The sequence below is a fragment of the Leptopilina boulardi genome, unplaced genomic scaffold (assembly GCF_019393585.1).
Source record: "Leptopilina boulardi isolate dan_hultmark-lab unplaced genomic scaffold, ZJU_Lbou_2.1 LbouV2_187, whole genome shotgun sequence".
Lineage (NCBI taxonomy): Eukaryota > Metazoa > Arthropoda > Insecta > Hymenoptera > Figitidae > Leptopilina > Leptopilina boulardi.
In genome coordinates, this window is record NW_026137737.1 from 28,040 (window position 1) to 54,563 (window position 26,524).

Sequence of the window (26,524 nt, forward strand, 5' to 3'; positions counted from 1 at the left end):
TCATTTTTGTCAATTTGGATAATAATAACCAGTTGTGCTCATTTACCCTGAGTTTTCAAATTCTTGGGGTAAATGGGGACAGATTTTTATTATTAATCAAATTGACAAAAATGAAAAATTAAAGTGAATTTCTGTTATGGGAGTCATAAGGGAAAAGAAAAATTTTTGTATGATTTTTAAGTCTGCTTTCTTTAAAATGCGAGACAAAATACTGAAACAGTTTCATTTTGATTTTCAAGTTTTTATGCATTAAGCGATAACTTGAATTATCTTTCTGCCGATTGTCAAGATAAAAGCTTGGCAATACTGAGAACCTCTTGTAGGTGATCTAATTTTAAAATATTGACGTTGAACTTAATATTAAAACTGTAAATTAAGCTCCAACACCTCTTGTCCCAATTTACCCCATCTGAACCTACTTTTTGAACAATATTAAAACTGCTATATGATAAAATATTATTTGTACGAAAAAACTTTTTTAATAAATAGAAATAATAATAATAATAATAATAATAATAAAATTTTAAAAGTATAGCGAGTGTCTTTTTATTATGAATTATAAAAAAAATATTTTGAATAATTGTTAGTGAAAATTAATAAAAATTGTGGAAATTTAAATTTAAGAATAATCACGAGTAAAATTAAAACTAATTAAAATTTGATTTCCTCACAAATGTCAATTTCATTATGACAATTTTTTAAAATTATTTAACTTTAATTTAAGCATTTTTTTTCAAATTTCTACAATTAATTATTCAAAATCATAAAAAACTGAAAATAAAAATTTTCAATAAACAAAAATCGTACTATCTACAATTTAGCATATAAATAATTAAAATTGGTAATTTTTTTCTACAAATCGATTGAGCATGTCTACTATTAGATGTGTGCAAAAAGCTCGAATTTCGAGCCGAGTCGAGCCGACATTTTTTCGAGCTCGAGCTTGACTCGAGGTATCGAGCACTCGAGTAAATTCGAGAACTCGAAATTTTTGAGTACTCTAGTGAATTCGAGGACTCGAAGTTTTCGAGTTCTCGAATGAATTTGAGCATATTAAACGTTTAATTTTTATTGTTTTGCAAAAATTACTAAATTAATCAACAGATAAATGAATGACTACATATTTGAAATTACAAACTCATGAAAAAATAGTAAATAGCTTACAAACAATCGAATATTCAAATTTAATTTACACAAGTACTCGAATTTACTCGAGTGATCGAAGTTACTCGAGTACTCGAAATATTCGGGTACTCGAAAGCGTTCGAGTACTCGAAAATTTTCGAGTTTTTTATACAGCTTGGCTCGACTCGAACTCGACTCGAGCTCGAATTAATAGCGCTCGACTCGAAAAACGTAAAGCTCGAAAAATCTCCATTGAGTTTCGAGCTTTTTGCACACCACTAAATATCTCCGTTCGACTTCAAAATAATGTAGATAGACTTTCTTTATCCGTACAGTATAATAATACAGCTATTAAAAATACCTCAATAAAATGAACCCATGAACTTGTGAATTCCACGTCCTCGAAAGCACGTCGTACGTCCTCAAGCATTTCACAACAGTATGGTCCAATAATTAATTTTAAATTCTTGAAAGAATTAATTTTTTTAATTTCTTCGAAAATTTTCAGCCGTAATGATGAAGTTAACTTCGTATATATTGCATAAAATGCTATGCATGCCTATAATGATCATTAATGAAGAAGCATAAATGTCAGATTATTACCTTAGACTTAGAAAACCTTTTACATACAGTATATTTTTTAACATTTAGAATACTCCCCCCCCTCTCTCTCCAAATGAAATAGTGATAAATGTACTACTAATCCAATTGTGAATTAATCAGAAAATAATTTGCTACCATGACATAGATAACTGGTTACTACAACCAGGACTGTACTTGAAAACTAAATTCAGAAATGCATCATTGATTAATTATTGACTGTAAATAGTCAAAAAAGTTATAAAAACGAAATCAAATTAATTCTATATGATTGAAATAGTTAATGCAGAAACAAAACAAATCTATAAAACAAAATTGTTCAGGAATCAATAAAAACGGTTTTTCTTTTAAGTATTAGATTATTATTATTTAATAATGAATGTCATCTAGACAGTCAAAATAAACTTTTAATAAAGTTAAGCAGCTTTGCTTGAAACTTGTTACTCAGGAGTTTTTGGAGTCATTGGTAACGAATAACATCAGATTTAGAAAATTCAAAATGGACGATTCAATTTAGCGAAAATATTTTTAAAAATTGATTAATTTCGTTTTAAACTCTCAACTGGGGTATTTTTGAAGGCAGTGACAACGAATTTAATGTCAAATTCTTAATCATCGACCCGGAAAACCCTGAATAACAAGTTTCACGCAAATCCATATTGAATTTCTAAAATCTGATGTCAGATTCGTAATTAGTGACTTGGAATTCCCGTGAGTAATGTGTTTCAAGCGAATTTGATCAATTTTTATTCTCTTTTATACTAAGAATTTGTTGTTTCCGCACGGAACGAAAATTTGAATGTGCTATTTAATGGAATAACAATTTAGAAACCTATGTAATATTTTACCAGATTGTTGGACTTCATTTAAATTCAACATTTCAATAAAGAAGTATTTTTAGAAAAAGAAATGGATTTAGGCTTCTTCTGTTCCAATTAATTCAATTATAATTAGTCACATGAAATTGAAAACAATAAATATTTGAACAAACCAAATGTAAATTATCATAAAGACAAAACAAAAATTTTATTTACTGAAACCTGGACCTCCAAGGTATCGTTATCCATGTCATTTCACGTTGCTGAAAATAGGCATTTGTAGTTGAAAACAAAACTACATTTCTGGTTTATTTAATCAGTAATTATATGCTCTGTAAATATATTTCATGCAACTACTTTTTTCTGGCTGTATTAACCTAGTCTCATTTCTCACAGTGTATTTTGTTTCACAATATTAATGTTTGACAAATATTAAATGAAATTAAAGTATGAAAATTTTTAGACAATAGCGTTATAGTTTTACCTGATCAGTTACACGAGATATGTACTGTAACTTAATATCGTTAATAACTATAAAGATTTTAGACAGTATCGGTAGTTTTACGTGACCAGATATACGAGATATTTACTGCACAGTTATTACAATTAATAATAAGTTACCGCGGATGCGATACAACTATGACGAATTACTGTTTTTTTACTAAGTGCTAATTTTTTAAAAATTATTGTAAATAAATTCTGTTCTTACTTTTTTGTCAACTTCAACTCCAAAAGTCATGATTTTAATGTCAAAATTTTGAAAGGTCATCTGTAAAAAAATTTAATTTGTAATCTTAATTTTTAAAACTATTGTAAAATCATTTAATGAATAAATTTTTCAGTTGAAGCAGAGAGAAACTAATAGTAGACACGTAATGAAAATAATTGATCTTGTCATAGCGACCAAAATTGGTACTGAAAAGTACTGTTTAAATTTTATTGTTCCAGGATAGTCTGTGTATCTAAATTAGTGATTCACACACAAACCTGTGAAACTGAATAGCCGAATATATTTTGAGAATTCACCAATACTAACTATAATATGATGGTATTTCTCATAAGACCAATTCATATTATCAATGGGTTGATGTTATATACTTAATTTTAAAGTAAGATATTTTTTTAAAAATTTTTGTTTTCATTTATTCGAATCCCACCATGAGAGTGGAGGAGATTCACTTTTTTCAGAAATTCTATATCAGAATAAATGAAAATAAAAATTTTCAAAGAAAAAATCTTAATTTCAAATTGAGAATTGAACATCACCCCAACGGTAAATAGGTCTTATAAGAAATACCATCTTATGTAAATAAACCGATTTCAAAACAAATCCTTGATTACCAATAAGAAATCAAGAATTAAAACTAATTATAATAGTTAATGAATTTATTGCCATTACGGGTCTATCATAATTTTCTCTTTAATTGAAATTTGTCTGTTCTTAATCTTTAGAGGTTGATATTTCAAAAAATATAATCTCTTAATCTGAATTAGCCTTCAAATCTTTAACATTTCTGCTGCTAAAAATAGTATAGCGACAGTCTGTAAATTTTGCTTTTTTTGGTCGGTAAGGCATAATTTTTGTTTATCCTGCAAATAGTGCTCGAAAAGTAAACAATGTCGGAACACACAAGAATTGAAAAATTAAATAGTGTAAATTTCGCTGCTTGGCCATACCAAATGAAAATGATGTTTATGGAAGTTGATTTATGGTCAGTTATCAAATCAGGTGAAGATGAATTTGCGTAAGGCGCGACCCAGAATGTCAGAAAGACGTAAGATCTCTCACGTCAAGGAAATACACATGCAGAGATCGCTCTTACAATTATACGCACCAAAAGATAGTAAATTTCGTACTGTGAATTTATGCTAATTCTCCACTTACCGAGTTCCTTCGCTTTTCAGTTACGTTTTTAGATATATAGATATATTAGATATTAGATATATATAGTAAAGGAACCGTTAGTGTAAAAATGAATTCCGTTAATTCCATATCTGTGATCAATTTCGAAGCGAAAAATACTTTCTTAGTGCTAAAAATTAATTAGGGTATTTTGTTAGTGAAACAAACCACACAGTATAATATCTTGCTGTAAGCTTTCCTTGAGTTTAAACCTAAGATTAGTTAGCTTACAGAGTAAACTTCAGGTGAGCTGTAATTGTCCTATCTACCGTAAGCTGCAGTGTAAAATTGTAGTCAGCTTACAGTTAAGCTTACTATAACCTTACTGTATACAGAAGGTTTAGGGGAAGCTTACAGTAAAGTTATAGCAAGCTTAAATGTAAGCTGACTACAATCTTACACTGCAGCTTACGGTAGATAGGACATTTACAGCTCACCTTAACCTGAAGATTATTCCGTAAGCTAAAGAATCTTAGGTTTAAACTCAAGGGAGTTAAGTGGGAACTTATTAATAATAACAAAGAGGGTTTGTTTAACGAAAGTTGTTGCTTTATATACACTGAAAAAAATTCCTAACACCCGTATACCAGGAATTGACTGATTTGCCTAGTTACGAGAGAAAGCCACTAGGCAATCTTGGTCAAAGTTTATTTCGACAATTAGTCAGAGTGACTAGGAAACATTATCAAAATAACCAGGTATCTTAGTTATATTGGCTAGAATTACTAAATAAACTTTAGCAAAATTGGCTATACATACATGTCATTTTAACCAAAAATCTTAGTTATTATAACTCGGAAACAAGGGGTCAATTCTACTAAATCGACTTTGACAATATTAATTAAGCTACATAACTGAATCGACTAGGATTCTTGATTACTCTGACTAGATTTAAAGTTGCTATGGTTAATAGTTATAATTGCGAAGCAAATTTTTTTCAATGTAAAGGGTGTGCATATTTAACGGTTAAAATCTTTGGTAAAAAACAAGCAAAAAGTTTCGGTACACTTTTTGAAAATATGAAAATTTGTTCTGGTTATTAAAAAAGTAAAAAACAGTTTTTGCATTGTTTTAGCAAGTGGTGGGGGAGCCATATTCGTGGAATGAAAGTTGCACATTTTGAAAAAGTACATAGGAGCTTTTTGCTTGATTTTGGCATAGATTTCAACCTTTATATGAGAGAGAGTGAAAAAATTATGAGAGGGTGATATTAAAAAATTGTTGAGTGAGAGTAGGATTGAAAAATTTTTAAGTGAGGGTGAGAGTGAAAATTTTTTGAGGAAGAGTAATTTTTTTCTAATCTCACTCTCACTCAAAATTTTAAATCTCACCCTCACTCAAAAATTTTTTACACTCACTCTCACTCAATTTTTCCCATTCATTCTCAATTATAATTTTTTTACTCTCATTCAAATTTTTCTCTCTCATTCTCATTCATAATTTTTTCACTGTTACTCTCACATTCACACAATAAACATTTTATGAGTGAGTGTGAGATTGAAAAATTTTTGAGTGAGGGTGATAAATTTTTAAGTGAGAGTGAGAGTTACGTGAACGCACCCCTTAATAACAAAGATGGAAATATTTTAATAATAACAAAAGAAAAAATCGTATTTCAGGGTGTCTAACAAGGATTAAGAAAAAAATTCCCTGTCTTTCCCTGACCGTTAGACACCCTGTATTTGTAATTAACACTGAGCAGGCAAAAGTAAGTATTAAGTAGTGCAAAAAGAAACGAAATCACAATCGCTTGACTTATAGCATTAAAAGATGATGCACGTGAGTAAACACAAAATCTTATAAATGAAAAATACTGATTCAGTCATATGATTAAATTTGGAGGAAAGTTTACTAACGACAAGTGATTCCTGTCTTGATGGAAATAAGAATAATTACTATTTTAGAACTCGTTCATTCAGATCTTATGGGTTTTGTAGACATTCAAAGCTGAGGAAAGAAGAGGTACATGCTCTGCATAATTGATAAGGCAAACAGATACGTTTTCGTGAGATTTTTTAAGTACAAGGGTGCTGCATTGAGGGAATTCAAAAAATGGAAAATAGAAATCGAAAACCAATCTGGGAAAAATCTAAAAAGTCCGTACTGATAACGGCCTTGAATTTTGTGTGAAGAATTTAAAAAGGGTTTTGTAAATCATCAGGAATCCAACACGAAAAAACAATTATATATACGCCTCTGCCAAATGGCATTACTGAACTATGTAACAGAACATTGTTATATTTAGTGAGTTCACAAATACAGAAAAGTAATCTCCCTAAAAACGCGTGGGCAGAGCTGACGTACGTACATGGTCGAGACTATCGAGTTTGCATGCTAGAAATTCAAATAGTTTAAGAATCACGTAATTATATCTTTAAAGAACATTCCAAACCAAGCCAGTGCAAGAACATGAAGATATAGCTGTTCCTGTGTAAAAACCTCGCGGAAGAAAAAAAAGGATTTGTCAGAACCTCAACCGGAACCTGTTGACACTTTGATCTTTAGATGCAGAAAATCACAACGCGAATATTCAATCATTTACAGTTCGAAGAGAGGATAATGATTAACCTTTAACATATCACGACACAGTAAGTTCCAGTGAAGCAAAAGAATGGATTTGCAGCAATGAATGACGAAAAAGAATCTTTAGATGCTCACAAATCGTGGAATCTCACAAAGATCTTCATGAATTTCATCGTAATCGACTGCTATGCAGAATCGTTTAATCACGATGATTGATTGTTCGAAATGATCACCGTAAAAGATGTTTCCGAAGGGAAGATTGTTGTCTTTTTACCGTTCACATTTTGGCATCATTGCTCTAGTGGTGCATTAGAGGAAATATCTTTATGTTTATAGTTTTTCCTTTAATATAAATGAAAAATCCCTGTTCTAAATTTCAAAATCACTATAAAGTCTTCAGTAACCAGATTTATGTTTCTTAAATTATCAGCCCTCTTTTAAGCTTTTAAACATACAGATTTAAAAATGTCTAGAATATTCAATATTTGCTACATTTCACAGTGGGCCAGGAGACCCCGTTTTGTGGCCAAAAGTCAATTTTAGAAATTGGTAAAACAAATTATACCGTTTTTAACCAGTAATAGCTACAGTAGTTGCTCTGAAAATTTTATAGTCTTAGGACAATTCATTCTCAATCTACACTTGCCTTAAGTTACAAAATCAATTCAGATTTTTATTCCTCCCATTCGAAATTTATGTTATTTATTTTATCATTATTATGAAGAATCTAATCTATCTTTTTTTTGCACATTTATTTATGTTTAAGAATAAAAATAATAATAGAAGTTATTTTATTGTCAATTTGTGAAGTACTACAAAGTTTTTTTCATAAAATCATGAATTTTTCAATTTCGTAGTAATACTGAAAGTAAACTTCCCGTAACTCCGTTATTTTTTTAATCGCCTTTGGTTAAAACTTTTTTATTGATCCTAAACTAAAAGAAAAATCCGCCCACTTTTGCGCGAATTCAAATTATGCTCTCATATATGTATCGGGTAAAATTCCTGTAGCATACTAAGTGAAAAAAATTGATCGAATCGAGCTGTAACTTGCACATAGTTTAGTCCTATGGGTGAGTACTTTAACCACGAAGAATTATTAAATTTTTTCAAAAACAGTAAGAGAGCGAGAGGGTGGAATTTTTTTTGAAAAATTTAAACAGTGAATTTATGAAGTATTATAACTTTTAAACAGAAAGATCAAACAAAAAATTGACCTACATGTTTAATTGCAACTTTTAAACTGTCACTTTCTCGTGGTAAACCATGGAAACTACTATTAATGTAGGCTAACTGCAGATAAAACAAACATAAATAAAAAGTTTCTTATTATAATCATTATCACTAATACCGGATTTGTAATCAGTAACCGCGAAAATGGTTGATGATGGTTTTCAAGTAGATCCGATGAATTTTTGAAAAATCCGTTTGCCATATTGGACCCCAAATGACAAGTTTTAAGTGGATCCGATAAATTTTTAATAAACTCGTCCGCCATATTGGGTTTTTAAAAATTAATAACGGATTCGTAAGCAGCGACCTCAAAAACCCCCGAGTAATAAGTTTAAGGCCATTTGAAATATAAATTGACTTTTGGCCACGAAACCGGGTCTCCTGGCCCACTGTGCATTTAAGGATAAAACGAGGTGTAAAAAAGGAGTCAAGAGGCTTAAAAGATGTTTTAAAATCAGTTTTTTTACAATTTCTCGAAAAATAAAATTGGATTATTTTTCATATAGTTATTTTTCAATTACCCTGTAGAAGCTGCAAATATTGATTTTTAAAGCATTGCAATTAAATATAAAATGAAAATTTTTAATTTTGTCAATTGTCAGCTCTTTTCAGTCTCAAACCATGCAGATATTTTCAAATCTGAATGGTTTGAAGGCTTAAAATAGGATCTAAATTTCGACTCGGGAATTGTTGAACAAAATAATTTTGTAATTTACAAATATGCAAAACGTTTTACAAATTATAGAACACAAATTATTCATATACGTAGGGAAGATTAGGGTAAAACTGAAATGCTTCATTATTATAAAAATAGCAATGTTATTCTTGTTGAACAATATCCGAATATTTAAGATAATCTACAGACATCCTAAGGATAACCGGAATGTAGGATATCCACAGGATGTCCTAGGGATATCCTGATGACATCCTAGAGATATCAAAATTTCCGGATACGAATAGGACGTCCATAGGATATCCTAAAATATCCATTACTGTTACAAAATAAACTTAATATTTTAGAAAGCGAGCACGTTAAGGAGCTGACATGCTACAGATCTACAAACCTTATGATGATCGTCAATGTATAGTACCGTGGAATTTTCACAACATTGGACTATATAGGGCGTTTGAATTATAGTGCAAAATTCGCCATTCTCTACAATTTGTTCTCCAATGCAAACGTCTAAATTCACTAAAGCCTGCATAAAATCCTTTACATTGGAGTGTTCAACATAACGTGACGTTCTAGATTTTTTCATTCTTTCCCTAAATCCATCGAAAGTTAATTTGCAATTTGGTAAACTGAAATGTTTTTTAAATAAAAAATTACTACATTTTTTATAAATTATAATAATGAATAAATTATTAAAAAATTAATAAATCTTTTTAATAATAATTAAAAAATAAATAATAATCAAAAGAAGAGAGAGCGGATTTACTTAAGGTGACAAAATGAAATGAAATGAAAAAATGAAATATGAAATTTCAAAAATTGCGGGACATAGGAAAGGGGAGTGCCGAAAATCTAGAAAATTTGCGTGACGTGATATGTGAACGTCCTCTTTGGAGAATAGAATTATAGGTTGTGTTTTGAAATTTTTAAGTGAAAATACACAACAGAGGATCAACTCTTAATATAAACGAATGATATTAAATTTTTATCACATCAAAAATATTTAATGAAAACTGATTTTAATTTCACAAAAAAACAAAAATTAACTTTTAATTAAGGTAAAAATTTAATACACCTAACTTGTGATTCAATTGCTTCTAAGGTCCCATTCTTCATATCGTGTCACACATTTTAATTAACATAAAAAATTTTACATTTTTACGGAACATATTTCTTCTAAAATTTTTAAATAGAAAAAAAGAAAAATACACCTAAAAAATATTCTTATATTAATAGGAAAATTTTTCTTTAAAAAGTCCTCTTAAATCAAGAATATTACTCTTGATCGTCGAGTATTTTCCTCTTATTTTAAGAGGAATATTCTTAAACTAAGAATAATCCTCTTAAAATAAAAGGAATCCTTTTGTGACATATACTGTAGGAAAATATGCATTGAAATAAGAGGAATCCTCTTAAAACGAGAATATTTTTTTTTGTATTTTTGAGTATATTTTGTAAAACTAGTAACATATAATTTCTTTATAAAGTTTTATGTATAGTTATATAGTAACTAGTTACTAAATTTATTATTCACAAGGGGAGACTGGATACAGTTAAAAAAATTTTAGCAAATCTTTTACATTGATTACACAAAAAAATTACTAAGACATATTAGAATAGGTTAAATAACAAAAACGATAATATTGAGACAAATGGATTTTAATAAAATTTCCAGTTACTACTGTAATCATTAATAAAAATTTTAACTCTGACTCCACATACTATTGATTCTATTACTTCAGAGAATGACTGACGGCCAATTTTGTTTTATCGTATTATTTTGTAAATTGTTCTTTATTTTTTATTATTTACGTAGCAATCAGACAGCAATCGCACTTTTCTATAGAATTTAATGAAATTTAAAAACTTAACAGTTAATAACAAGATCTACATATTTTTAAAATTTCTTTAAATTTAACGTTTCTGGAACGAGATATACCTACATGTTAAAAATTTGATAATTTATCATGGTTAATTAGTCTATACAGATTGCATAAACAAGTAACATTTATTTCAGTAGATTCTAAATTTTTCTATATATTTTTTAAAAAAACTTGTCCATTATAAATAAACATTTGAAGAATTTAATGAAAAAAGAATTAACAATATTTATTGTTTCTTTTAAAAGACATAAGATTTAAAAAATTTTTAATTTTAAAGTAAATGCATCGTAAGATTAGGAAAAATACTACTAATACATGGACATGTACCTGTCTTTCAAGAGGCTAACGATGTATTCAATACATTAATTCATCAAAAATTGTGTTAATCATAGTGAACGACAAATGGAATAAAGCACATATCAATTGAACATTTTAATGCAATTTTAACATTTTAATACCTTGTTAAAAAACTTTAAACTATATGTGAATAATCAAAGCATTTTTTAAAAATAAATGCCCGTAGAATTTATATTTTAAATGATAATTTTTTTAAATAAAAAAGTTTGTTAATAATTTAAAAAAAAAAAAAGTGAGATTATTTGTTGTTCTGGCCACAAAAACAATGTGTTGATTCCATTTGGATAATTAACCATGTTAGAAAAATATTATTTGTCTCAAATGTACCATATGAATAAACTGTACCCAGTCTCCTTTAATGATTTATTTGAAACTAAGTTAACAACTAATCATCTATAATTAATAATATAATTTAGAAGAATACCGTTGACTAACTAATTGTAGTATCTTAGGGAAACTTAAATCTGTTTCTTTGCACAAACGAGAAATAGCGTTCTCCGCTTTGTTCAGCGCAAGATGATCTATAGCGCGTTTATCATTTTTATTGCAAATATGCTTATCTATTTCTGTATATTTATCTTCGGACCTATATACTTTGGCATAGCATGGATCTTTTCGATATGCGCAATAAAATGTATCTTCACAATCCGTTGGTTGATAATATAAATAGCTATTGAAGACACATTTTACGGAATTAGGTTTCTTTCCTTGAAGAAAATACATCTGTTTTAAAAATGTACGAAAATTTATTAAATTATTCTTTATTTATTCTCTCTGCCCACAACAGGGTTTCAGACTTTTAAAACATACATCACAATCTTTAAGGGAGGAAACTCGTGTAAATGTAAATTTTTTAAGATTTTTTTACAAAAAAGTGGTAAAGTTTATTGAATTAGCTATGTATAATAATTATAGTTATAGACGTTTAAATTTTTACATGAGTTTACCCCCTTAAACTACAATAGAAACCACTTTTTAACTCAACTTTTTGAACTTCCATGAAGTCGGCGTCGACGCTCAGCGTCTAAAATTATTTTTCACGGGACCAAGAATATGAAATTATTTTTAAAAAGGTTTTGGGTCCATATAATACCTTGAAAAGTATTTCTTAAGTCATTATTTAGTTACCCAGTCGAAAATCCTACGCTATGTTAAGCTGAACAAAAAGTTGTTTTGAAGTATTGAGATAACCATTAGAGAATTGTGAGACAGTAGATAACTAGCTATAGAAAACTTTCAGGAAGCCTGTTATGGCCGATTTTTCGCTTTTACGGAAAGCTTGAAAATAACAAATTTTGTACGTTTTAAACAAAGCATTCAAGTAGCTTTGACAGAGTTATCAAAGAGTTGCAGGATTTTGCATATATAAAAAGAAAGCGTTCGGGTGGCGAAAATTAAATGAAGCGTCATGGATGTTTCAGGAAACAGCGGAAAAATGACAATGATCAAAAATTAAATTTAACCTTTCTTTCCATCTTTATTTATCTCGTAAAAATATTGTTGTCAACCAAAATTTGTAAATAAAAATACGCTGTTAAATTCATTTTCATAAATTATGAAATTCTAAAAGAATAAAGAATATATTATTTATAAAAAATATTAATAAATATCAAGTATAAAAATAATAATGTTTTTTTTAAATATTAAATATTTTGTCTTTTTTTTAAGAAATTGTATTCATTATTCAATATAAAAAGTTTTCACCGTGTTCGTATTCCTAACCCCAAATTTTGCTCAAGTTATATATAATTTTTTTCGTATATAATTTAAGTGTTTAAAAATAAACGTTTTCTTTGAAAAATAATTTTTATATAATATATAAAGAATAATTATTAATTGTATAAAACGGATTTACAAATTACTATATAGAATTTTTATGATTTTTCGATATAGTTTAATTTAATGAAATTATTCTAGTTTTCAGAAAGTGTAAAAAAGGTAATTAAATTACATATTAATTTGCAACTTGTGAAAAGCAAATAGAATTGCTTTCTTACACATTAAACCAGGCATTAGGAAAGCATTCACCAAGCAAACTGGTAGACCTTTTGCTAGAAGCTGTCCACAGATATTCAACAAGCTGTAGAAAAAGCTTCCCGTTAAGAAGTCAGAAAGCAAATATCACAGAATTTTAGGTCTAATGTATAAATAGTTGCCATGAAGCTTTTGAAACCTTCATAACAGTTACCTGAAGGCCATGTGAACCCTTCAGGGAAACTTACGATTTTCGACTGGGTAGACCAAAAATCTTTTTTAAAAAAATAATTTAACATTTTTGGTCCTGTGAAAAAAAATTTCGGCGCTGAGCATCGACGCCAACTTCATGAAGATCTTTTTGAACATTTTTTTTCATTTAATTATAATAAATAAGAAATAAAGCTTAAAAATTAATAAAAAGTTCAAAATTCTAAAAATAAAAAGATTTGTTATAGGTATTCCAAAAAATTTTAAATTGAATTTTTCTTTGAAAAAACCTAATATTGGCTATATTTGAGTGAGTTAAAAAAAATAATTACATTTTATTCATTTTTTTTAAATTGTTGCACATTTATAAAAAATAATTTATAAAAAAATGTTTTAATTCAAATATTATTTTATTATTATTGATTAATTTTTTGAAATTAGAAATGTTTTCTTTAAATTCAATAAAATTAAGAATAAGCTATTTGTGACGCGCTCAGGGGAAAGGTACCTAAGAAGCAAAAAATTGTAAGTTATGTTTGTGATTTTTAAAGTAAAAATACACAAAGGGAATCAACTCTCAATATAAATTATTGGTGTTTAAATCTTCATAACATTAAAAATATTTAATAAAAACTGATTTTACTTTACATAATAAAAAAAATAATCTTTTAATTAAGGTAAAATTACGACAAACAGAACCTTAAAATGATTTGCTTCTTAGGTACCTTTCCTCGGAGCGCGTCACATTTACAATTTAAAAAGTAATAATTTAAGGTGAGTCACAACCTTTATTTTGAGCAACTTAAATTTAAATTATTAAACGAGGTTATATTTTTTTCTTGCATCATTTGGGTCCAGAAAACATATTAAGGTGATCAAAAAAAGAAAATTTTAATTTTTGACCATTTTAGAATTTTTATTTTTTGAAAAAAATATTTTTGAAAATCCATGCGATAAATTTTGAAGAATCAGTAAAAAAAGTGTGGAAAAAATTTGACGTTGAAAAATACTTAAAATTCTGAAAAAAGATACATATTTAATAAGAGAGTGCAATGATATTTTAACTCATATTTTTCTTTCTTTTTTAGAAAAAAATAAAATTTTTGAAAAGCCATGAAAGAGATTCTTAAGAATCATTAAAAAAAGCTTGGAAAAAAATTGGCGATGAAAAATAGTCAAAATTGAGAAAGAAGATAGATATTTAAAATATTAATTTTTTTTTTAAATTAATTTCTAAAATGGTCAAAATATAAAATTTTATTGTTTTGACCATCCTGTATGGATTTAGGACCCAAATGATGGAAGGAAAAAAATATATCTTCCTACGATCATTAAAATGTAAATTAAAATGATTCAAAATGAAGGTTGAAACTCTTTTTAAAGTATTTACAATGAAAAAAATTAGAAATTTGACTAATTTCAAATATTAGAAAAAAAAAAAAATAAAAAGTTTTGACAATTTAAATAAATTTTTAATTTACGACAATTAAAATTTAATTTAATGTCGATAAATTAGTCATTTAAAACCTACAGTATTTAAAAAAAATAAAAATATTTGTTATATTCCAAAAACTTTTAAATTAATTTTTTTAAGATAACAAAACAATGGTTAGGTATATTTGATTGAGGTTAAAAAAATAATTGCATTATTGATTTTTTTTGCACACTTATTTAATTACATTTATAATTCAAATATTACTTTATTATTAATTATGTTTTTAAAATAAGAAATGTTTTTTAAAATTCCATAATACTAAGAATTGTTTACAATTACACAAAGTAAAAACTTAAAGTATCTAAAATAAAAAGAAATTTAATTTTACGAGTTTTAAAAATTAGAAAAAATGATATCAAATTTTGACAATATAAAAAATTTTAAATTTAAGAAAAGTATAAATTAAATTAATTTTAATAAATTATAAATTTAAAGCCTACGAAATGTAAGAAATTTAAACATTAATTTAAATTTAATAAATTAAAGAAATTTAAAAATTAATTTAAATTTAATAAATTAAAGAAATTTAAAAATTAATTTAAATTTAATAAATTAAAGAAATTTAAAAATTAATTTAAATTTAATAAATTAAAGAAATTTAAAAATTAATTTAAATTTAATAAATTAAAGAAATTAAAAAAAATTCAAAACTCGAAAAAAAAGATTTTTTATATTCCAAAAACTTTTGAATTAAATTATTTTTTGAAAAAACATAACATTGATTATAATCGATTGAGGTTAAAATATTATTGAATTATTAATTTTTTTATATTTTTGCACATTTATATATTACTTTTTTGATTTAACTGCTATTATTGTATTATATTTTTTAATTTCAATTTTTTGTTTTTGTTGCATAGCTTTTGTATAAATATTATTTACTAAAATAAATAAATAAAAGCAAAGAAATAATTTACATTATATATACATATTAATATTATTTAAGCAAATATAATTTATTACTAATAAAAAAGTATGTATTATAATAAAATAACTGTACATTTATATTTTGAAAAATTACTGAAGTGTAAAAAATGTAAAATGAAAAAAATAAAAATGTTGCCTGCTTATGAATTTTTAAATATAAGTATAATCATAATTTTTACCTTATCTTTTATGGCAGGATCTTGACTGCATTCATTGTCCAAAATATCTTTAATTAAATCATTCATCATAATTGAAAAAACCACGTTTCGTTGTCATTAATTAAAAATGTATATCACAATACAAAATTGTCTTGAAAAGCTGACATTTATACTTCGTTTACTGTGAAACTGCTTCATTGAATTTTGTTTTCGCATTCTCTTGTTATAGTTGATAAAAGAAACAATCAAATTTAAGGTGCAATTTCATGAACAATTAAAAATATAAATAACTGATGTAATTAATTTTCATTAAAAATAATAAAAATAAAGACACCTTAATAATTAAAAAAAAATTTATATTTATTTTCTTTACACTTACAAATATAACATTATAACAAGTTTAATTATTATTGACCTTCAACACATTTATTTAATAAATTTATTAGTTAATTAATTAAAATATTAAATTATATATTTTAAAATACCTTAAATATCGTTTTCATATTATTAATTTATTAGGGTTGTTATGATTGTTTACAAACAAAATTCTAGGACTTAAATTTCTGTTAAACACTATCATCATCGAAAGATGACATTTGTAAACAAACAGGGTTGGGAAGCAAAAGCCCAAAATTATGTTCATCCGAAGCAGAGTCGGGAAGGATTAAAATTAAGGCGCTTCTACAACTTGTATCTGTACTTGCTTTACATTTGCTACTGCATGTGCGCATGCGCATGAATTGTTTAGTTACCGAAAATTAAATTAATTAATAAATTACAAATTAATTAAATATAATTAATTAGTGAGTCTATTATACATTAAATTAATTAATTGATTACGTATTAATGATATTTAATGAATTAGTAATTCATTATTTAATTTAATATTCGATATCTGGAAATTGATGTGCGCGCTCACATGTAAGACAGTGATTAAATGCAAAGCAAATGCAGATACAAGTACCGATGCAAGTTGTTGTAAAGGCGGTTCTAGAATAGGTGCAAAAGCCAAGTACAAGTCCAAGTGACAATCTCATGAGTGAGAAAGAGATAGGTAGTCTTTCTTTCTCTTTTGCACTCATGAGATTGGCACTTAAACATTATTATACGTATTATACGTATAATACTGTAGAAAACCAGGTTGTCGACATTGTAGCCGCATCAATGGCAGCATAACCTCTTTTTCTTATTTACTTTCTTGTCTAGTTTTGGTAAATAAGTATTAATTAATAAATAAAATATTTAAATATTGGTCAATTGACAACTTTCAGTTGAGTTAAATAATATTATCTTATTTACAATAATTCCGTAAAAAATTTTAACATTTTAAATGTGCTTCCGTTCTCAATTTAGAAGAGATATACTAATGTAATTTAAATTTTATCAAAGCATCGATAATTAATTTTTGCCAATATCAGAACTTTTGGAATTTCGAAACAAGCATAATTTAGCATTAGTATGTCATACGTCCACATTTACGTTATTTAAGATGCAAATTCATAGGACATCAGTTGCTGAAACAACGCATGAGATAGAAAAGGACAAAAAAAATGTATGTCCTTTTCTATCTCATGTGTTGCTTCCATCAACTGATGTCCTATGAAAATGAACCCTTATGGAGCGGTCACACCTCGCCTGCAGGAGCAGTTGCCAATGGCAACCGTGTAAGAGTAAGAGAGATGGAAAATCTTCTATCTCTCTTACTGTTACACGGTTGCCTCCTGCAGCCGAGGTGTGACCGCTCCATTAGGGTGAAGTCCCATGTGAGCATAAGAGTAAAACTGAAAGCAGGAAAACATGATTACAAGATATTCTTCTCACTCTCATGTTTCTCTGCTTTTCGCTTACGTTTACGCACCTATGGGAGTGCACCCTAATGGTTCTATTGGAGACACATTATAAAAGCAATGAAATATGTTCTTCTCTTTCGTTCTCATGCTTTCCGCTTTTACGTCAGCATGGGACGGCGCCTTAAGGCGCTTGTACACCTCACAAATTCTAAGTATACTCGGAATTTGTCAAAAGTTATACTAATTTTGATTGGCCTTGCTCATGGAGAATTTTCAAAAGAAAGGAAAATTTCGAAATTTTCTATGAGCAAATCCAATCAAAGTTAGTGAAACTTCTGACAAATTCCGAGGAAGAATTTGTGAGGTGTACAAGCGCCTTTAAAAACAAATTTTACGTAGATAAAGGCCAATGTACAACTTACAAATCCGTGAGCTTGTACGTACAAGCTCTTTCATGCTGACTCTACATTGACTGCGCAAACGTGTACGTGAACGTGCTGAAGTCACAATGTGAAGTCGGTTCTACAATGGGCACGTTTGTACGTGAACGTGTACATTCCGTGCTGACGTCACTTATTTGCAGAACATTGTGACGTCAGCACGGAACGTACACGTTCGCGTACAAACGTGCCCATTGTAGAACCGACTTTATTCAAATGGGTGACGTCAGCACGTTCACGTTCACGTACACGTTTACGCAGCCAATGTAGAGTCAGCATTAAGTCGGTTCTACAATAAGCGCGTCGGACGTGGACGTGCTGACGTCACAATGTTATTCAAATGGGTGACGTCAGCACGATCGCGTCCACGTCCGATGCGCTTATTGTAGAACCAACTTTATTTTACCTGTGTGCATCGACTTCTATGGACCAAAGCATAATGAAAATCGTAAGACGTTAGACGTAAACTTTACATGAGAGAGAACACATATCACTGACTTTTTCACTCTCACTATTTTTGGTTTTTTGTAAAAAAAATTTTTAATTAATTTTTAGCTAATTAAAAAAAATTCTTGATTAATTTATATTTTAATTATTAAGGTACCAAAAAAAAATTTGTTTAATCTGGAGAACAGGGGTACATGAAAAAATGTAAAAAAAATTATCAATTAATTTAAGTATTAAAAAAGGGAGAAAATAGCAAATTAAATAAAAAAAAATTTAAGATTATTTTTTTTTACTTTTCAAGGTACCAAAAAAATTCGTTTAACCTTAAAAAAAGGGATACATGAATAAATTTAAAAAAACTCTCAATCAATTTCTAGAACTAAAAATAGGTTAAAAATAGTTAATTTAAAAAAAAAAAATTCTAGATTAATTTCTTTTTAACTTTTAAGGTACCAAAAAATTCGTATAACATTGTAAAAAGGGGTACATGAATAAATGTAAAAAAAAATTCTAGATTATTTTCTTTTTAATTTCTGGGTACCAAAAAAATTCGTTTAAACTGAGGAAAAGGGGTAGATGAATAAATGTAAAAAAACTCTCAATTAATTTCTAAAATTAAATATAGGTTAAATAAAAATAGCTAATCTAATAAAAAAAATTTTAGATTAATTTATTTTTAATTTTTAGGATACCGATAAAAATTCTTTTAATCTGAGTAAAAGGGGGACATGAATAAATGTAAAAAAAATTATTAATTTATTTCTAGAGTTACATATAGGTTAAAAGTAGCTCGTCGATTGAGGGCAGAAACACACCAATTCAGGCGAATGTTGAGAAACATGACAATCTAAAAAATATTAGGGAAACCTGCCATTCCAGTGAAGATTTCAAAAACATGCCATTTCAGATGTCAAATTTTTGTTGATTGTTTTAAGTTGGTAATACTTTCTTGAGAATGTTATATTATAGTTAACAAAATTTTATTCTTGAAATCAATATTAAAAATTAAGAAAAGTACAATTATTAATAATAAAATTATTAAAGGTTCTACCGACTTAACCATCAATATTCAGCAAAATATTAATTATTTTGACTCATCAATTTTTCGTTTACAGTGTTACCAACCTAAAACAATCAACAAAAATTTGACATCTGAGATGGCATGTTTTTGAAATCTTCACTGGAATGGCAGGTTTCCCTAATATTTTTTAGATTGTCATGTTTCTCAACATTCACCTGAATTGGCGTGTTTCTGCCCTCAATCGACGAGCTAATCTAATAAAAAAAATATAGATTAATTTCTTTTTAATTTTTACTGCACCAAAAAAATTCATTCAACCCTGTATAAAGGGGTACATGAATAAATGTGAAATAAATTCTCAATTAATTTTAAATTTAATTAATTTAATTAATAATTGCATAAAATTTGGGGTAAATGGAGACAGCATAATTTCTAAGAAAGTTTTAAGAAAAAAGATTCCTAAGTATATTACTGTATTAAGGGATGAAAAAAATTAAAATATTTATAGTACATATATAATAGTTAAACCAATTAAAATTTTTTTATTTTTTTTTTATTTCAGTATTTTGTCTCGCATTTGAAAAGAAACAGACTTAAAAATCATACCAAATTTTTTTCTTATTCCTTATGACTCCCATAACAAAAATCAAAAATTGAAGTGAATTTCTGTTATAGGAGTCATAAAGAATAAGAAAAAAATTTGGTATGATTTTTAAGTCTGTTTTTTTTCAAATGCGAGACAAAATACTGAAATAAAAAAAAAAAAATTCGATTGGTTCAACTATTATATATCTACTACAAATTTTTTTCAACTTTTTTCATCCCTTAACCCAAGCAGCACGGTAAATTCCCTGAATATCCCTTGAGTACCACAGTGGAATATTCTCATGATCTTCTAGGAAAATCAAAATGTCCGCATCATGGGAATATTCCACAGTGACATTTAGGGTATATTCCAGTGACATTAAAGGGATATTCAGGTGATATTGAGGGAATATTCCAGTGATATTGAGAGAATATTCCACGGTTATATTGAATTTTTTTTAAATGTGTTTTTAATCTTCCTGCTTATTTAAATAACAATGTATAACACTTTTTTATTATTTCAACACTTTAAAAAAAATTCAATATAACCGTGGAATATTCCCTCAATATCACTGGAATATTCCTTTAATATTACCTTCAATGTCACTGGAATATTCCCTGAATGTCACCGTGGAATATTTCCATGAGGCGGACATTTTGATTTTCCTGGAAGATCATGGGAATATTCCACGGTGGTATTCAAGGGATATTCAGGGGATATACCGTGCTGCTTGGGAATACAGTAATATACTTAAGGAAACGAATAAAGTACTGACTAATACACCGAATCAGTACTATGTCGGAGGTAAAAAAATATTAAAACCAGTACTGGCAGTACACTGTCATTCACACCGAATCAGTACTATGTCAATGGTAAAAAAACATTAAATGAAAAAGTCTTTAAATTATTCCAATAGGTAGAAAACGATGATTTTTTTAATAAAAAATGTTTATTAATTTATTTCCAATACTTTCTCCCAAAATTTTTGATATAATTGTAATGTAGTATTATATATACCTATATAAAATATATTTATGTTTTTATTAGTTATTTTAATACTCATTGAAATATGTGCATTAAGTTATTTATCTTGCATATAATAACAATAAATTGAGAATTTTTTTCTAATAGTTTTAAAAATAAAGCAAATGTAATTTTTTACTGTAATTTTTAAATATTCAATTTGAAATAATTAAATATTAAATTTAAAATTTTTTTTACCATTCATATTTTACAGTCGTCTTTTATTAAATTATTTTTAATTATGTAATTCATCAATCATTTTTTTCTGTTTTAATATTATTATTCACGATATGAATAATTTATTAAAAATATTTAACTGAAATTGATATCCAGTTTTATTTCATAAAATCTTTGTAAAAATTAAAAAATTTTGTGAGATAAAAAAATTCAAGAATAGATAAATAATATATAATAAATAATAAATAGTAAATAATAAATTCTGCATAAATATGTAAAATTAAAATCAAAAAATAAAAAAGTAAGAATTATTTATTCGTAAGTTTTGAAACACCGCTAACTGTGAAATCTACCTAATACTAATGTTTTCTTTTGTTTTTAATTAACCATATGTTAAATTTTTCCTTTTTGCTTTTTCATGTCAAATTTTATTCTTTTAATAATAATTAAAAAATGGCAAGCAATATTCGGAAACCTATTCGTCACAAGCAAAAGGCAATATTGTCGGGTTTGGAGACATATCGTGGTATGTAATTTAAATATATATCACATTATCTATATTAATAAGTGATTAAATATAATAAAATCTTTTATGGGCATATCTCTAGAACCTTTAACTTTAATGTCCCTCGCATATATTTTGGTAATTTTAATAAATTTTTCGTTGGTTTTTGTTGGAAATATTAATGCTTGATATAATCAATCATTTCCAAAAGATTCCACTTTAATTTATTAAATACATAAATAATTATTTCAATTTTAAAACGCGATTTTTAACAATGTCTACTTGTCCTTAACCATACTTTCTGATGCTTTAAACGATATAGTTTTAGATTTAATAAAAATTACTAATTCTGAAATATGGTTTTTCAATGTTAATTAATCGGTGAACACAGTTTCGCAGGGAAATTAATATTTTATTACTTGTGAAAAAATTTATAAGCTTTTAAAAGTTGTCCCTCACTTTTAACCTTTTCGACCGTAATCATCGTATTTATGATTTTTCTTTTATAAGACAAGCGGCACGTTAAAATAACTTATGGGAAATCAAAGATCAAGTTACTATAATTATTTTGAGACATAATAAATTGATGTGCTTCATGTCTTCAAAAAACTATTATAAGTTAAGTAAACGAAAACACGTGTGGACAAAATTTGAAAACAACCGTAATACGAGTGATACTTCATGAAAATCATATAAAAGCATTCGAAAAGTACTTGTATATATTTTCACATGTGCCATTTAACATCCCGTGAATGTGCTTCGAGAAAAAATACTTCATTGCAAAGATAATGTAAAAATATTCATCAATTACGGTCGACCGTAATCGACCGAAATTTTTTAGAAACAAATTGTTATGTACGAAGTTGCCGATTATAATTTTTTTTATAGAAACTGTCATTAATTATTAAAACCTGAAGGTTAAGTTTTAATGTTTATTTCGAGACACAAAAATGGATCCAAAAAAAATTCATTCTGAAAAAAGATAAGATGCGAGAGAAAAGAAAAATAAAAAAGGAAAAAAGAGAAAAGAAATTGGAAAGTTTACGAATATTAAATTTAAATAGAAAAAAGTCTATGAAAATCGTATGGTAAATTTTAAAAATTACAATTTTACATTTTTAAAACAATTCACTATAATAAAAATCTATTTTAAAATGTAATGTAAATATTCAAATAAAAAATTTATATATTTAGTTAATTTTTGACACATGCTTTTATACCCAGTGCATTATTTCAGTATTTTATTATTCATATAAATATTGAAAATATTAAACGAATTTTATTGCTTTTTAAAATTATAACCCCTTAGAAAATTCCCTTCAACTGTTTTTTATCCTAAAAAGCAAACACCTGTTGAATATTTTTTTGTTACAGGTTAAAAATAATTCTCAATTTTAAATATTTATAACTTTTTGAAGACAACTTGTTTTATATGTCCACTTGTATAATTGGAAAGCTTAGTTCTTGAAATTTATGTAGACAAAGTTTCAATACTGTGCTCAAAAAAAAAAAAAAAATTTTTTTCTTATTGAAAAGTTAAAGGTTTCAAAGATATGCCCTTATATTTTTTCAGGAAATTTATTAGATGACATGTTGGAAAATTTTAATTACAAGGAAATGTTAATTATTTTAAATTCAAAAAATCCTTTGAGGAATGAATATTGTAAGTTTAAATATTGTAAATATAAAGATAAATTTTTAGCAATTAAAATTTTAAAAAAATACATACAAAAATACCTTATCTACTATCTACACCCAATGGAATCGAAATTAATATTCTCAAGGGGTGTTTTTTTTATTTTATTATTTAGGATCTAAAATTATTGTAAATTGTCAAAATTAAAAAAAAATTTTGAGAACTTGAAATCATATTTCACTATGAAAAATGAAAAAAGTAATTTTTAATGAATTATTAATGAATTAATTGTTTTTCAATATCCTATAGTATATTACAGATTTAAATATTTAATATTAACAGAAAAGAATGACAACCTTAAATAGTCTTAAATTCGAAAGGTTATCAGCGGTCCCTCTACTTTAATAGCTGATTCAAAAATTTTACATTTTTGGCATGTGTGATTAAGAAATTTTTGGTCCATATTTTTCTAGATCCTTGGACGGGAACTATCGTGAGGATGTTTTCAATTGCTGGCCTCGGTACTTTAATGGGAATTACTATTTTATTGATTGGAATCTTTGCTTTTGGATATTTTGAAAATAATGATATTGGTACATATTTGACTAACTTAAATGCAGGAGTAATAATGGGAATTGTACTAAGTTTCACGATGATATATAGTGAAAAAATAGTTTACACAGACTTCACGATAAAGAAATTAATCTTCGTATCCCCTGTGATTAGTATTGTTTTCATTATGGGACTTATTCTTGCTCCATTAGCAATGTCAACATTATTGTCACGATTTGAAATTCAAGCTAATCTTTTAGCTATAATGTCAACGTTGTATCCAACTCTCATCATTATTGGATTTTTAAAAGCATCTGGTAATTTTCCTTATAATGAACAAAATAATTTATAATTACAATAATTAGTTTCTAGCTACTAAATTTTTATTTTACAATCATTTTCATTACATGATTTTTTTATATAAAAAAATGTTAATTTAGCAGAATTCTTATTTAATCGAATTTTATATGATTCAAATTTTTAAATGACAAATTCCAATTGACTGAATTTTAATTTATCAGAATTTTTTTTACCAATTTGTAATTAATAGAATTTTTAAGACGCCGAATCTTCATTTGTCCAAAATTAAAAATTACCTAATAATCAATTGACAGAAAGATTTGGCGCAATTTTTAAAATTAACCAATCACGATTTTCTTGATAATTTCTAATTGATTAATTTTAAAAATCTTCATATTTCCACCGGTTTTTTATTCTGACATTTGTAACTTCAGTAACGTCACTGTATATAATAAAATAAATAAAACTTTTAAATGTTTTTAATGATAAAACAGAAAAATTTAATAATTATAATCAGACAAATATCCCACGTATTACAGTAATATATTACTGTAATATTATACGCTTATTATATATATATTATGTATATATTATTATTATATACATACCAATTTCAAAGTTTTTTTTATAATAAAACAGAAAAACATATTAATTTATCGGTCAAATATTTTTTTAAATGATTTTAGAATTTTTTTAATATTACCATTTAATATTACCGTAATATTACCGGTTGATATAACTGTAATGTTACCATAAGGCAGAAATTTTAATATTACAGTAATATTACTGTAATATTACGTGCTGCTTGGGTCAGAGATTATGAAAAAATGTTTATACAAAATTAATTCAAATTAAAATTACTGAGGAAAAAATCTTCACGTGGAACAGCAATATGTTTCATTAGAATAGAGAATGTTTTAACTGAATCAGCTAAAACTGTCACTATTCTAATAAAAACTCCGTCTGTTACAAGTAAAACTTCTTTTCCGTAAACTCAAAACACCTGAATTAATTAATCACACATCATTCTCTTCAACAAAAGGAATATTAAATTTATTTTTGTAATATTCTACATAACTATGCAAACCTCTTTCATCTTCAATAAATGTTAAATTTTTTTATCACAGGTGACTCTAAAAAAGCACATCGTCTCTTTCAAATGTGGATGAATTTCCAATTCGTGAGATTCCGCTATCAAATTTTATACGCTGCAATTGTGTTGTACCATAAAATGATAGCTTTCACAATTAAAAAATTTCGGCCACCTTCTAATAATGAACTTTATGAGTTAATAAGGACAACAGAACAAATAAAGCATCATAAAGAAGAAATAAACCAATTAATTTCAGAAATAGATTGTCATTATGATTTTACTACAAATTGTAATATAGACTTCCTGATTCACATGGAATTAATGCTCCTAACAGAACCTGTTCAAGGTTAATACATTTAAACCCAAAATAATAAAATATTATTATTTATTATTAAGCTTCAGCCTTTCGGCCTAAAAGTAGACTTGGCTAATAATAAAATATTAAAGTTAATAGAATTTACAATTTAATTTAAATTGAATTACATAATTAAAAAAAAATTCTATTTTAGATGAAGCGAGGGACACGGAGTAAAAAACGCAAGATCAATAATAAACATTATTAATAAGAATTTTTATTTATAATATATTTTTTAAATAAAAAAAATTTGAAAAATATACATTAAGGTAGAAAATTAAGGAATTAAATTTTTCAAATTTTTTTTTATTTTTCAAAAAAATTAAATATTTCATATACCTATCTCAATGTTGACACGTTTCATGTGCGTTAAATTTTTTTTCTGATTAACCCTGTTTTATAATTATTGTGAGATCTAATATTTGAAAAGAATTAAATGTGCATGTGTTTGTTGGAATGATGAAAATTTCTATTCAATTTTTTTTAATGCACTAAAATTATAAAAAAATTAATTTAGAATTTTATGTATAATTATTAAATTAATTAAAAAATATTTCTTTTATAAATAAAGCGAATTTTTTATGGTACCCTAAAAATTAAAAAGAAAATAATCTATAAATTTTTTATTAAATTAGCTATTTTTAACCTATCTTTAATTCTATAAATTGAGAAATTTTTTTACATTTAATCATGTACCCCTGTTCCTCGGATTAAACGAAT

At 26.5% G+C, this 26,524-nt stretch overlaps 2 protein-coding genes across 2 annotated transcripts in view; one reads left to right on the plus strand and one right to left on the minus strand.

The window, feature by feature from the left end:
* LOC127277855 (putative uncharacterized protein DDB_G0282133) overlaps positions 1-16,565 on the minus strand; it is a 41,442-nt gene extending 24,877 nt beyond the window's left edge. The window contains exons 1-6 of the mRNA XM_051299249.1: positions 16,365-16,565; positions 15,901-16,098; positions 11,540-11,838; positions 9,267-9,504; positions 3,253-3,312; positions 1,487-1,684 (exon numbers count right to left, since the gene is read on the minus strand). Coding sequence (XP_051155206.1) covers positions 1,487-1,684; positions 3,253-3,312; positions 9,267-9,504; positions 11,540-11,838; positions 15,901-15,969 — 864 coding nt within the window. The 5' untranslated portion in view covers positions 15,970-16,098; positions 16,365-16,565. The remainder of the gene's footprint in view (positions 1-1,486; positions 1,685-3,252; positions 3,313-9,266; positions 9,505-11,539; positions 11,839-15,900; positions 16,099-16,364) is intronic.
* A 5,251-nt stretch (positions 16,566-21,816) lies between these two features.
* Positions 21,817-25,981, plus strand: LOC127277856 (uncharacterized). Its single transcript, XM_051299250.1, has 4 exons — positions 21,817-21,889; positions 23,978-24,373; positions 25,484-25,795; positions 25,959-25,981. Exons 1-4 carry the CDS (start codon positions 21,817-21,819, stop codon positions 25,979-25,981), a joined length of 804 nt encoding a protein of 267 aa, XP_051155207.1.
* The last annotated feature ends 543 nt before the right edge of the window (positions 25,982-26,524 follow it).